The 14,750-nt window shown below is 39.2% G+C and overlaps 1 protein-coding gene across 3 annotated transcripts in view; it reads right to left on the bottom strand.

Annotated features, from left to right (window-relative positions):
- Positions 1-599: 599 nt before the first annotated feature.
- chd1 (chromodomain helicase DNA binding protein 1) overlaps positions 600-14,750 on the bottom strand; it is a 203,795-nt gene continuing 189,644 nt past the window's right edge. For all 3 annotated transcript variants that reach the window (XM_041185542.1, XM_041185544.1, XM_041185545.1), the window contains 4 exons: positions 11,355-11,454; positions 3,968-4,019; positions 3,569-3,785; positions 600-2,738 (listed from right to left, as the gene is read on the bottom strand). In XM_041185542.1, coding sequence (XP_041041476.1) covers positions 2,354-2,738; positions 3,569-3,785; positions 3,968-4,019; positions 11,355-11,454 — 754 coding nt within the window. In that variant the 3' untranslated portion in view covers positions 600-2,353. The remainder of the gene's footprint in view (positions 2,739-3,568; positions 3,786-3,967; positions 4,020-11,354; positions 11,455-14,750) is intronic.

Here is a 14,750-nt window from a genome sequence, read left to right as displayed (position 1 = left end):
GTGGTGTACTACATACATGATTCCACAAAAGATCCAACCAATGCTAATGAAGCATTGCCTCTCCAATTCCTCTGCTAATCAAATCTACTATCTTGGCTTGACCTGAACAATAACAGTAAGAACTGAATCAACCGGACAGATTTTACAGCAAACAAAATGCTTCAATTACTGAATAAAACCAAGAGTGCACTAACCATTCGGACAGTATTTAAAGAAAAAAAATTTCTACACTTTTGGCACCCTTACCTTATTCTACTTTAAAATATTCAACTGTTGCCAAGTTTAAAAAAATTGTGCTATTGCAAATGTTGTGCCACAAACCTGCATTACTTCACAGCATGAGGTATTCCTTTGTACGCTGAATCCATGCCCATTGTTTCGAAGACAATTACTTCAACATGATTACTGATGAACATAATTTGAAAGAAGAGCCAAAAGCAGCTTGTGTTTGTAAGTATTCAGTGGGTTCAGGATATGGATTATTCATTGGTTGTGTGACTGGTTGGTACTGTCACGTAACCCAGGTAGAGTTAGAAGAACATCTGTGATACTCAACAGTTACCCAGCCTTTCAAACAATACCCAGGGACAAAGAAAAAATTTGGTCTCAACATTTAATACATCATCAGAATCATTTGATTGAGGTACAGCCTTCCCACATTTTATTCTATATCATAATTATGTTATGTAATAGAATATCATTTATCCAGCCCTTTAACACATTAATGTAACTATTTTACGGAACTACAAAAATACTTCTTGTGCCTAAGTAAAAGAACGGTGTTGATCATTTCTCATTGAATTATCACACATTTAGGGGTGGGGCATATGAGATTGAATGGCATAGATCACAGATTTTTCAGATCACAATATATTTGCATATAAAATTATATGTACATCTCTATAACAGTTCTGTGTAATTATTTATTCACAGTTATGTTTTCTACTCCAATATCACTTGGCACAGCTGTCAATGCTTACCAATTTGAACCACACATTTGCATGGGAGAGTTACAAAATTACTTTATTAAAAAGTCTTTGATACGTTCTGGCAAAACAAAAGGGATGGGAAGAGAGACTTATGAATTTGTTGGGTTTGTACAAATCTGACATTTTTCTTGCATGGTGAAAAAGATGTCAGAAATCCACACATTTATCTGTAAATTTAATTTGTAATATATAGTATATATTTACATTGGGGTGCATTATAACAACATCTAGTTTTCCCAGTTTACCAATACATTGGAAATTCATTGAATGCATAGCACATCATTTCATATTATTGCCCATTTGAATAGGGAAAACAAGAATAGGGGTGTTACCAAATTCAGCACACTTTATTGTTCTTGTTGCAGGTGGGATCTTAAGGGGAGGAAGAAGTTGCTCTCTGCTTATAAAATGTATCTCAAACTATAATCTGACATCTGGATTTGTAAGGAATTTCTTTGCACTATTTAGTTACTACAGCAATCACAACACTGACATTTTAAAGTAAATAAACACATTTCTAATACAAGTTATCAATAAAAAAAAGCACTACAGGACTAAATATAATGGAACTGATCTTCCCTTTCCCCTTTTACATTCTAAATAGCAATTTTATCAATGACAATTAATTAAAAACTGTACTACACGGATTTTATACTCATGATGTGAAGGCCTGAGTTGGTGGGGAAAGGAAAGTTGTCAAAAAAGCCTGAGAAGAAAAAAAGCTCAGATTCAATTCACTAAATTTACAATAATTTACAGTAGTATATCTTCAAAGGCATTACAATTGATCAACAAAAAAATATTTTACAGTTGTAAGTACAGAATTTAAATATTCAAGCTTGCCGAGAACTGGGCAATATGGTCGCAGTGTAAAATGTAAACAGACTCAATACAAATAACTTTGGAAGGTGAACCAGAGTCCTCTGCCTTTTGAACAGCCTAAAATTTTACTCCATCCCTAAGTTCCTGCATAATCTTGTCTTAAAATGGATTTAAATTTTGTTGTTCTTCAACACGTAATTCAGGTTGATTAGGCTGAAGGCGTCCAGATTGGAGAAGAATGAATACTACGATCCAGTGTGTTTGGGGCAGTTTTCCGATATATGCAGTAGTAAACATGTCCATCTTTGAATTTAAAAAAAAAGGAACAAAACATGCCACAGAGATTGTAGCACAGTACAGCATTAACCTCAATACAAAAATATTTTCTTCTTGAGATAACAAACTTGCAACCTGTAAGGAGGAGTAACAATACTGCTGCTCGAGAAGCAGCTCTTGTCTGCACGTTTTAAGTCACATAAGGCATTTACTGTGTTCACTTTTTTATGGCTGCATTGGGTGAAGACAGGGCATCACATGCTCTGTTATGTTTTACGGCTGTTCCAGATGTGCTCTGGGGTACTTTTGTGATCAGAGGAGTATTCAAGGGGAGATCTGTGTTCCAATGGTGATCTGGAGTCATAAGGGGACCTCTGATCCAAGGGTGACCTTGGCCCACTACCAGATGGCCTGTGGTCCACTGGCCAGTCTGAGTGGTATCTATAATCCCTAGAGGATTTGTGATGGCCTGAGTATTCTGAACTGGATCGATGATCTGAATGGGATCGATGCTCTGAACTGGATCGGTGATCTGAATGAGATCTGTGATCTGCATGTGACCTACTCTCCTTTGAACTGGCCTCCAGGCTGGACCGATGATCACGATTTCTGTGATCATCAAGCTTTCTGTGCTTGCTTTCACTGTAGTATCTGTAAAATTGGAAAACATAACATTTAATGTGTTGATCTAAGTATAATTATGTGGCACATTGCTAAGTCAACCAAGGTTCATTGTAGTTTGTGGGACCTTATCTACAAATTGGCTGCTGTGTTTCACTGTATTACAACAGCAATTACACTTTAAAAATATAATTCAATTGGGACGCCCTGAGATCACTCTATAAATGCAATTCATCACACAGCCTAGATTCACTAGGATGTGAAACTATAGGTATGAGGACTGATTTGAGACTATTTTTCCTGAAGCAGGGATGATTAATAGATGTTTTATAATGATGAAGATTTTTGATAGGATGAATAGAGAAATACTGTTCCCTCTGGCTCAGGTGCCAATGAACGGGTCATTAATTAGAAATGGCCAGTAAGAGAATTAGGTTAGAAGAAATGTTTAGAATTGTTAAGCATGGTATGTTTTGCCACCTAAGGAGTTGAGGCTAAGATCATTGCGCTTTTTAAGATAAAAATGCTATAAATATTTGATGCAAATTATACCAAGCCATATTAACTGATAGTAACGTGATGGGCTGAATGGCCTCCTTCTGTGCTTCTATGTAGCTGGCAAGTCTTTAAGCTTTAAGCACTAAATTGCTCCACTTTCACAAAGCAAATGTCCACAAACCCATCAAACAACTTCTAAACTGTTTCATGCAGTCCCGCTGCTGAATAACGTAAAAAACAATTTAAATCAAGTCTTTTCCACATTAAACTTAAAAGCTGGCAAGACTCCAAAAATCCTCAAAAGCTAAAGTATTTTATAGTTGAAGTGGTACCTTTCAAAGTATGCAACTGCTTCAACCTACCTGCTTTCAGATCGGTAATGATCTCTATCTCGGTGGTCTTTGCCATTACTAAATGAGGAATATGGTCTTTTTCTTGAGGAATCACTTTTCCGATAGGAATCTCCATGGTGCCGATCTCTGTGATGGTCGTGATAATGTGATGAGTGGTGTCGTTCAGATGAATGGCTATCCCTACTGCTATCATCATTGTGAGAATTCTCCTTAGGTTTTTCAGATTCTGTTTAATAAAAATGGAATCATGATTTTATCAGATTCAAGTTTCTTTTACAATAATAAATGGTTATTTTTATCCACCAATCTAAAGGGTCACGCCTGACCTTTCCCTTAAGGTTGCAATTTAGCTTAGAGAGAATTCAATACCTAACACAATTGAAATGGGAAAGTAAACTACATTCTCACCTGTGTGTTTGGCATTGTGGATGTTGAGGCTACTGCTGTGCTGATCATTATGCTGCAAAGATAAAACACAGATGATGGAACACAAAGAATGAATCCAAACAAGTTGATAAGTAGAGGGGTTTTCATAACACATACAAATTATCCTGTTACATCAGAATTGCTTATCTTTCAAATGCTGCTTATTAATGTTCAGTAAGTTTTTTATGGTGTCAGTTTGCAGCATGATTGCCTCAAAGTCATGGGTTTAAATCCTACCCTAGGACTGAAATACATGAGCCAGCTTGATACTTTGGTGCAGTGTTGAGGGAGTGCTACATTACTTGCAGCGCCGTATTTCACTTCAAACATTTATCTGAGGGCCACTCTACCTGTTCCAACCAACAGTTGGCTAGACGAGGAACACTTTGTGACATTTTGGAGAGGTGTGGTAAAGTGCTAGGTGGCAACAGATCCTTCTTTTTTCTATGTAGACCTTTTTTGTCTTGTGTCCAATTCGCACACTGGTATCACATCAAGAGTTTTAACTACTTTTGTTAAGCTCCTCTTTCCTAAACAAGCACACAGGTTGATTCAGGGAATTAATGTTAAATTGTCAACCTTTGCTCAGTGTAACACTCTCACCTCAGACTCAGAAGGTAATGGGCTCAACCTCCACTCCAGAGTACACAATCTAAGCCAGGGGGTCTATAACCTTCATTCTGGAGCTGCATGCAGCTCTTTAAGGACTTGTGTGTGGCTCCCAACCTTGATCAGCCAAACCCATTTTAAGGGTAGCTAAATGGCCTGTTCTCTTTTTTTGAAAAACTTTTATTAACATTGTACTTGTGAGAAACCATCATTCAATTACAGTAAACTTTGTGTTATCCAGCACTCTACCAACTGGAATTCTCTGGTAACTGGAATTTCTGACAGCTATTTTTTTTTTAAAAAGCTGATCACTTTCAGTGTTCAGATGGTGCATTCTTTAAAAAAAACTAACAACATTAGATCATAAATCTGCAGAAGTTATTAGGTTTTACATGGGAATTATTAAATTAATGGGTCAATTTTGGTTATTGTGCCTGAACCTACCACACTTTCTTGTGTCCAGAGTAATGCAACTCTCTGTTAATTGGCATTTTTGTTTAACCTGCACCACCCATTCCCCAAGCATGTTGGATAACAAAGATTTTATTTTAACAACTTTCTCCAAAAACCTTTAAAATATTGTTGATAATCAAATGCCCTCTTTAATTGATGTTATTATTGGTATTTGATTAAAAGCATTGTAGCTCTTAAGATATTGTGTTTTTGACTAAATTTTAACAATGGCTCTTCTTGTTATGTTTGCCAACTTCTGATCTAGGCTAACATCATTGGAGTAGAGGAATTTTTTTTAGTCAGAGGTGTCTATACCTCCACCACAAGGACTCCTACAAGCGAGATAAGAAGAAGGTGAACAATGACAGTGACATCTGGGGGACAGGCACTGATGTCTCAACATAAAATGCTCACAGCCATCAAAGTCCTATCTGCCTTCTTTGGTGGGTGTAAATGATCCCGTATACTATCTGAAGAAGAGCAGCAGAGTCTTCCCAGTGTCCTGGCCAACATTTATTTCTCAGTGACAGCCTTCTGTCTTGTAAGACAATGGTCTGCGCTGTAGAAGTCGACTCAGTGTTAAGCATCGCCTGGTGTTGCTCAGGGGCCCCACTCTGGCATGGCAGTCACTTCTGCATTTACTGCAGAAGACGACAAAAGGCTGAGAAGGTGCAGGATTCACTGGCCTCTGTTTTCTCTGGGCCCTCTTCTTAGCCAGCTAAGCTTTTTCTTTCTGCTCTTCTCTTCCAATGCCCTTCCAAACAGCCAGCCTCCAGAGGTCACGGTCGTCAGCGTGTGTCTCCCAGGTGTCAGTATCAATGTCCACCACCTTCATGTCCTTGTAATGGAGATATGGATGCTCAGGATCTGCAATCTGACAAGCGCAACAGAGGCAAATGCTTTTCCCACCATGCTCAGTGGGGAGATGCTTCGATAGTTGTTGCAATTTCTGTTATCGCCCTTGTTCTTGTACAGGGTCATAATCTTTGCTTCACCCATATCTTGGGGCACTGCCCCCTCCTTCTAGCAGACAGAGAAGTTTGTGCAGATGCTGCAAGAGCCAGTTTCTGGTGCTTCATGAGTTCAGGCAGTGCGGAATCTTCGCCTGGAGCTTTGCCCATGGCAAACAAGTCAAAAACTTTGTTAAGTTCCTCCACTATGGGTTCAATATCCAGCTCTGCTATGACAGACAGGGTTTCTGCCATGTGCAAATTGGTATAAGACAAAGAAGATTAGAGAAATGAACGCATGGCGCAAAGACTGATGTGGGAAAAGTGGGTTCTGGTTCATGGGGCACTGGCACCAATATTGGGGAAAGTGGGACCTGTACCGTTGGGCAGGTCTGCACCTGAACTGCGCTAGGACAGGTGCTCTTGCAAACTGTATAACTAGGGAAGTAGAGGGGGTTTTAAACTAAGTAGTGGGGGCAAGGGATCAAATTTGGGAAGATGTAGTAAATCAAGGCAAAAGAGAAAGTTATTATTATAGGAAATGAAAAACAGACCGTAACAGGAAGGGATAGAGAGTACAAATCTAACCATAAATCAACAGATGAGACGAGAGGTTATAAAAATAAGGGTAAAACTAAAGGCTCTGTAGCTGAATGCACAAAGCATTTGAAACAAAACAGATGAACTGAGAGCACACACAGAAATAAATAAGTATGATTTGATAGCCATTACAGAGACATGGCTGCAGGAGGACATGGCTTGGGACCTGAATATTAAAGGGTATAGGGCATTTAGGAAGGACAGGAAGCGAGGAAAAGGTGGAGGGGTGGCTTTGTTAGTTAATGATGGTATTAGCAGAATAGAGAGGGGTGACTTAAGTTTAGGAAACCAGGATGTGGAAAAGGTTTGGGTAGAGATGAGAAATGGTAAAGGCAAGAAGTACTTGTGAGAGTGGTGTACAGGCCCCCTAATAGTAACCATATTGCAGGGTGGTGCATAAAGGAAGAAATAATGGGAGCTTGTCATTAGGGCATGGTGGTAATCATGGGAGATTCTAATTTACATATAGACTGGAACAGTCAGATGGGCAAAGGTAGCCTAGATGAGGAGTTCATAGAATGTTTCCACGATAGTTTCTTAGAACAACATGTTCTGGTGTCAACCAGAGAGCAGGCTATACTAGATCTCGTATTATGCAATGAGATGGGATTAATTAATGATCTCATTTTGAAGACACCCCTAGATAGCAGTGACCATAATATGATCGAATTTTACACTCAGTTTGACGGAGAGAGGAGTGGGTCTGAGACAATGTTTTTAAACTTAAATAAGAGCAATTATGAGGGCATGAAAGCAGAGCTGGCTAAAGTGCACTGGCAAATTAGGTTAAGGGGTAGGTGAATAGAGATGCAGTGGCAAACATTTAAGGGGATATTTCAGAATGTACAGAATATATACATTCCATTGAGTAAGAAAAAGTCTAAGGATGGACACAACATTCGTGGTTAACTAGAAATGTTAAAGATAGTATCAAACTTTAAGAAAAAGCATATCATTGTGCAAAGATAGGTGGAAGGTCAGAAGATTGGACAAAATATAAGGAATAGCAAAAGATGACAACAAGATTAATAAGGAGGGAAAAATTAGAGTGAGAGAGAAAGCTAGCCAGAAAGAAAAAACTGATAGTAAGAGTTTCTATAAATAATTTAAAAAGAAACGAGTTAACAAAGTGAGCATTGGTCCTATAGAAAGTGAACCTGGAGAATTGATAATGGAAAACAAGGAAATGGCAGACTGATTCAACAGGTATTTTGCATCAGTGTTCACCATAGAGAACACAATTAACATCCCAAAAGCAGCTAAAAATCAGGAAATGGAAGGGAGGGAGGAACTCAGGAAAAATACAATCACCAGAGAAGTGGTACTGAGTAAATTGTTGGAGCTGCAGGCTGAAAAGTGCCCGGGTCCTGATGGACTTCATCCTAGGGCCTTAAAGTAAGTGGCTAGTGAGGTAGTTGATTGTTTTGATTTTCGAAAACTCCCTAGATTCAGGGAAGGTCCCATTAGATTGGAAGATAGCAAATGTAACTCCATTATTTAGAAAGGGAGGGAGACAGAAAGCAGGAAACTACAGGCCAGTTAGCTTATCATCTGCCATAAGGAAAATGTTAGAAGCTATTATTAAAGAAGCTATAGCAGGGCACTTAGATAAGTTCAAGGTAATCAGGCAGAGTCAACATAATTTTGTGCAAAAGAAATCATGTTTAACCAACTTATTGGAGTTATTTGAGGAAGTAACATGTGCTGTGGATAAAGGGGAACCGGTGGATGTACTGTACTTAGATTTCCAGAAGGCATTTGATAAAGTGCCATTGAGTAAAATAAAAGCTCATGGTATAGGGGGTAACATATTGGCATGGATAGAAGATTGGCTGGCTAACAGGAAGCAGAGAGTAGGCATAAATGAGTCTTTTTCAGGTTGGCAAGATGTAATGAGTGGTGTACCACAGGGATCAGTATAGAGACCTCATAGTGATGTTAGCTTCAAACCAGTTAGCACTTTTCCGCTTTTGTTTCCTGTATGTTGAAAGTTCAGTATTGTTAATGACGCGTCAAAGTATGTTCCATTTCAATTCTGCACTTTGTGAGGGAATACAGGAGAGTGCATGTTCAATCGAATCGAGGAATTGTTTTTATCTGGGTAGGCAGAATAGTTGACATTGATACGAGGATGGCAATTCTGCTTTGAATGAAAAGAAACTTCAAGAGTCACATGCTAACCCTGGTGCACACCACGGAGTGATCTGTAACACAGTTAGCTCTATGGTAGCTGTGTGTGTTGAGAATGTTGTTCAGAGAGCTATGCCTGGTGATGATCAGATCTAGCTGCTGCCAATGGCCTGATCTTGAATATATATCTCCAGGACACCTCGTGGTATGGTTTGTTTCGAAGGAAGGTGTTAGTTATACAAAGCTCATGGTAGCAGCAAAACTCAAGTAGTCATTGACCGTTCTCATTTATCTTTCCTAGGCCATGATGTCCAAGCCAGGAAGGCCATGCTTCATGGTCCATGCCCACTCTTGCACTGAAATCCACAGTTTGTAAAGATGTTCCGACTTAGGAATTCTGCTGATAGCAATGTCATGCTCCTCATAGAACTGGTCTTTCTTCTCCATAGTGGAGCACAGCGTCAGAAGCTCATGAGGTTAACTGGCTCTGTTTGATCTGGGAGGCAGTTGGAGAGAACAGATTCTGAACTATCTGTGGAGGATTCGATCATCGAGAGTAGTGAGTTCCTTACAGCGAAGCCAACCCCTCGCTCTCTCTTTTCCCCTGTCAGGTGAACATGTAATGTTTTTCTTTCAGTGATCCGCTCTCGACGAGTCTGGTCTCTTGTAGGGAAGCTACGTTTATGATCAGCCTATCATGTTCCATGTCAATCACATTTGTCTTGTGCATGTTATCGACTAGCTGCGAGTCATCTGTCAATGCTGCGCATATGGTCCTGATGTTCCAGGTTGCCAATCAAAGAGTTGGCATCTTTTTTCTTTTTGTTTGTTTGCTTTGTGTGATGGATTCCGTGTGCTCATTGAGTAGAAAATCTAAGCTTTAAGCATCTATCGATACAGATGGACCACGTCGAGACAGTTTCTTACTAGTCGAGGGTGCCCGACTCAAGGTGGGCGGTGGCTGACCAGTGGGACACGATAGGCCTTCCCACCAGCAGAGGCAGCCCGCAGCACCTGTTCGCCAAGTAAATTGAATTGGGCTTATCACTCGTAATGCTCTGCAGTAATACTGGAGCATCCTGTCCAGGGCGTAAGTCTGGTCAAAATTTATCAAAATCCAAGGCTGCCCAAACATCAGGGTCCCCCTCACAACCTGCCGGTTAAGTTCAAAGGAACGTACAGCACTACATTTGGTACCGGCTTGGTTGCAGGAGTTGCAAAAAGTTGACATATTTAGACATGAGCCCACCTTTAGGCTCCACTCCAGATTTTTTGTCAGGCTTTACTCTCTCAACTATCATTAAAACAGATTATCTTGTATTTATTGTATGGCTGTTTGAGGGATGTAAAAAATTGCCTGCCACACTTCCTACATTACAAAGATAACCACGCTTTGCAACACTTATTGGGTGTGAAGGTCTTTGGGATGTTCTGAGGTTGTGAAAGTCGCAATATAAAATGCAATTTCTTTCCGTTTTTCTTTCTGAAGTCCAAGAAATAACTTAGGGCACAAAAAATTAAGAAGGCCAAAATATGTAATGAGAGAGAGAGATAAAAAGAAAGGTTAGTTTGTAGAATGTGATCCTGAAATACAAAAAGCCCTCAGAATCATCTGGCTTAATCAGTCACTAAACCTTGTTATGAAATAAAGAAAATATAAAAATAATGCAAATTTGAAATATAAATGGAAAATGTTATAAATATATAGCAAGATTCTCAGTACTAGAAAAGGGAAAGGAGAGAATAACTTCTCAAATAGAAACCCTTTTGCTTAATTAGCAATGTTGCTGATTTTTAGTACAGACAGATGTAGATGATCATCGTGGCTACTGGAACCATGAAAATGCAGATTAGGCAGAAACTGATGTTTTACAAAGCTAGTGGTTACTTTGCTCTAAGAGATTAAATAATATTCCATGGAATAGACAAAGTTGTGATATGTCTATGAACGAATAGGCAAAATTTGTCCAATATTTTTTCTCTTAACCAATACTATCATATTTTCTTAACACAATAATTTTCTAATGCATTGTAGCTCTAAACAATTGATTGTTTATTTAAGTAATTTTAAATGAGGATTGTTAACAACCCTTAACCCTTACTTCAGTTTATTAGCTGCATGTTTAAATATTCAGGAGTTATTGAGCTCTGTGGGCTACCAATGGGCATGCCCTTCTTTCAGCAGCCTTTTCCAGTTTAATGCAATTTTTCATGACAAAGACCGACCTGGTCACACGCAGTATCCCCCGGTCAATATTCAGTCTTTGATCCTTAATTGGCTGAATTAAATCTTTTGAACTCTTTTTTCACCAATGAGAACTCAGCTTTGAAAGTTGCTCTCATCTTCAAACGAATGATAAGAACAGCAGGAAGGGTTTTAAAGTTACTTGTTTTAAAAACGAGAGAGAAAAGATGAGGTGAAAAAAGCCAAATTAAAATGAAAATGAAAAGGACACAGGAGAGGGACTGGTGGGAGAAGCAGGTGTAAAATGCAAATGATACTTTTATTTAAAGGAGAGTTTAATAAATCCATCCAGCAAAATGAGGTCAAATGAGTTCTTGACCCACCAAGAATCTAACATTCTGATAAAAATATTTTTTTTTCACATGAATCAACGTTCTCATACCCGAGAGTTCTCCAGTCGTTTCTTGATTGCATGCTTGTATAGTTTGTGTAGCTTTCTTGCGTCAAATTCTGTGAACTTCGAAACAAAGATCCAGAGATTTCTAGAAATAAAGTCAGGGATTATAGGGTTACGTAGGATTAACAGAAGACAACATTAACAAAGTTCATTACAATCACTGCTGACTCACTAGGCGACGATGTGACATGTCAAAAGTGCAAACATTTAAGCTCTACTGACTTGAGAGATCAGAGCACTGGGCTTTCACTTTTGGCATCTGGATTCAAATCCAGCTCATATTAATGGATGAACATTCTCTTTGTTTACTCGCTAAGAATTTTATGTGAAATAAACGTGGCATATTTTCTAGTTACTGAGAAATCAAAATTTAATTTAATGCAATTGACAATATTACTCAGACAGATTACGTCTGTCGAATGGAGGAAATGGAAAAAATAATGCCAAACAGTGCAAGTCAAGGTGGGTGTCTGATATTGAGACTAATGCACCATTATTGGGGCAAAGTGAAATGTGCCTTGCTCTGCTTTAGCTGTGCTTTGCTCAACCTGGGAGGAGCTTGATGTGGATATTGGGTGTAGGAAATAGAACAAATTCCAATCCTCAGAGTTTACATCTCTCACCTGGTCAGCAGAAAAAGAGTTTTTTTGTAAACAAAAACTGTACTAATGCAATGGTTACTTCAGGGGGTGGGGAGTTAGTGGGGCTAACATGAACAATAAGAAAATGTAAATACACATACATCCTTTGCCATCCTGCTCAGTGCATATGGCACTAACATTGGCTTAGATCCTAAATAATTGATAAGTAATACATCACTTAAAATAATCATTGAAGGTGGAGAATAATATGCTGTAGTGGACAGATTTGTATGCCGACTAACAGTCTGAGAAGTGAATGCTCCTTCCATTGTTGTAACCATATTCATAGCAAACCTATCAGTCTCAGTTTTAAATTTAACAGTTGGCCTAGAATCAATTGCAGTTTTCAGAAGAGTGTTCCAAACTTCTAGCACAGTTTGTGCATAGAAGTATTTCCTACTTTCACTCCTGAAAGGTTTGGCTCTAATTTTTAGCTTATGCCCCCTAGACCTTGACTTCCCAGCTAATGGAAACAGTTTCTCCCAACCTATCCTATCTGTCCCTTTTAATATCTTGAAAACTTCCACTAAATCAATCCATAACCTTCTAAAAACTACTCTCGGTACTCCAGGTGTGGTCTAACCAAGGCTTTGCTCAGCTGAAGAATGACTTCTACCCCCTTGCAGTCTAATGCTCTGGAAAAAAAGGCTAGCATTCCATAAGTCTTTTTTATTCTCTTCTATACCTGTTCGTGACATTTTATGACCTCCACTGTTTTCAGCTCCTCACCATTTAGTAAGTACACAGTTCTACTCTTTTTCGGTTCAAAGCGGATGACCTCAGATGTGCCTAAATTGAAATCCATTTGGCACAGTTTTGTCGAATCACTTAACCTATCAATATCTCTTCGTAATTTTACACTTCCATCTACCCTGTAACCTCCTGACTTACAGGCAGGGATCTATCATTAAGCCAAAAGCTAATTTCTGCCTGAAAGGTTATACGGTATCAATATTGTCAAATTTAAGTTGTTTGTTTGCTTTATTCCTAATGGTCTGTTGCAGTAAGGAGTTGAAATTCTACCATATTATTTACATCTACTCAACAGATATTACAGAAGACCAGTTATAAGTAAAGAGGTGCTAATCCTATCTCAGATAAAGGCTCAAGCATTTAAATATTAGGTTTTAATAAAGAACCTCACTTGAAGTGCTAAACATTTATTTCAACTTAAAATTCTCAAGAGGAACTGCCTACATATAAACCATAAAAATCCTTGCATTCATATAGCACTTTCTGAACATTTTGAAGGGGGAGGGTGAACAGCCAGAGCTCGTGGTCCACATCAGTACCAACGACATATGTAAAAAGAGGGATGACGTCCTGAAAGCAGAATATAGGGAACTAGGAAATAAATTAAAAAGTAGGACTTCAAAGGTAGTAATCTCAGGATTACTCCCAATGCCACGTGCTAACGAGATCAAGAATAGGAGAATAGGCCAGATGAATGTGTGGCTGAAGAGATGGTCTAGGAGGGAGGGACTTAGGTTCCTGAGGCATTGGGACGATTCTGGGGAAAATGGGACCTGTACAAGCTGGACAGGTTGCATCCCAGCAGGACCGGGACCAATTTCCTCGCAGGGATATTCGCTAGTACTGTGAGGGAGGGTTTAAACTAGACTGACAGGGGGATGGGAACCTGAGCGAGGAGATACAAGAGGGGAACAAAGATAGGGATGGAAGATAGAAAAGTAGAAAGCAAAACTGGAAGGCATAGGAAACAAGGGCTAGCAGCAAATTGGGTCATAGTACAAAAAAAATGTGTAAAAATGTTAAAAAGGCAAGTCTAAAGGCACTGTATCTGAATGCATGGAGCATTCGCAGTAAGGAAAGTGAATTAACAGCGCAAATAGATGTAAATGGGTACAATATGATTGCGATTACGGAGACATGGCTGCAGGGCGATCACGGCTGGGAACTGAATATCCAAGAGTACTCGATATTCAGGAAGGACAAGAAGGAAAAGGAGGGGTGGCGTTGTTAGTTAAGGATGAAATCAGTGCAGTAGTGGGTGAGGATATTGATCAGAAAATCTAACGTAGAATCAGTCAGGGTGAAGCTAAGAAGAAACAAGGGGCAGAAAACATTAGTGGGAGTAGCCTATAGGCCTCCAAACAGTAGTGATAAGGTAGGGGACAGCATTAAACGGGAAATTAGAGATGCATGTAACAAGGGTGTTACAGTAATCATGGGTGACTTTAATCTACATATAGACTGGGCAAACCAAATAAGCAATGATACTGCGGCGGATGAATTCCTGGAGTATGTGAGGGAGAAGCAGTGGATGTGGTGTATTTGGATTTTCAGAAAGCTTTTGATAAGTCCCACATAAGAGGTTAGTGTGTAAAATTAAAGCACATGAGATTGGGGGTAATATATTCGCATGGATTGAGAATTGGTTAGCAGACAGGAAACAGAGTAGGAATAAATGGTTCTTGGTCAGAGTGGCAGGTGGTGACAAGTGGAATGCCACAGGGATCAGTGCTTGGGCTCCAGCTATTCACAATATACATCAATGATTTGGATGAGGGAACCAAATGTAATATTTCCAAGTTTGCTGGTGACACGAAGATCAGTGGGAACGTGAGCGATGAGGAGGGTGTTAAGACGCTTCAAGGCGATTTAGACAAGTTGAGTGAGCAGGCAAATACATGGCAGATAAAATATAATGTGGGTAAGTATGAAGTTATCCACTTCAGTCAGAAAAACAGAACGGCAGAGAATTATTTAAATGGTGATA

The sequence above is a fragment of the Carcharodon carcharias genome, chromosome 4 (genome assembly GCF_017639515.1).
Source record: "Carcharodon carcharias isolate sCarCar2 chromosome 4, sCarCar2.pri, whole genome shotgun sequence".
NCBI classification, from domain to species: domain Eukaryota; kingdom Metazoa; phylum Chordata; class Chondrichthyes; order Lamniformes; family Lamnidae; genus Carcharodon; species Carcharodon carcharias.
This window is presented reverse-complemented; position numbering and strand designations above follow the sequence as displayed.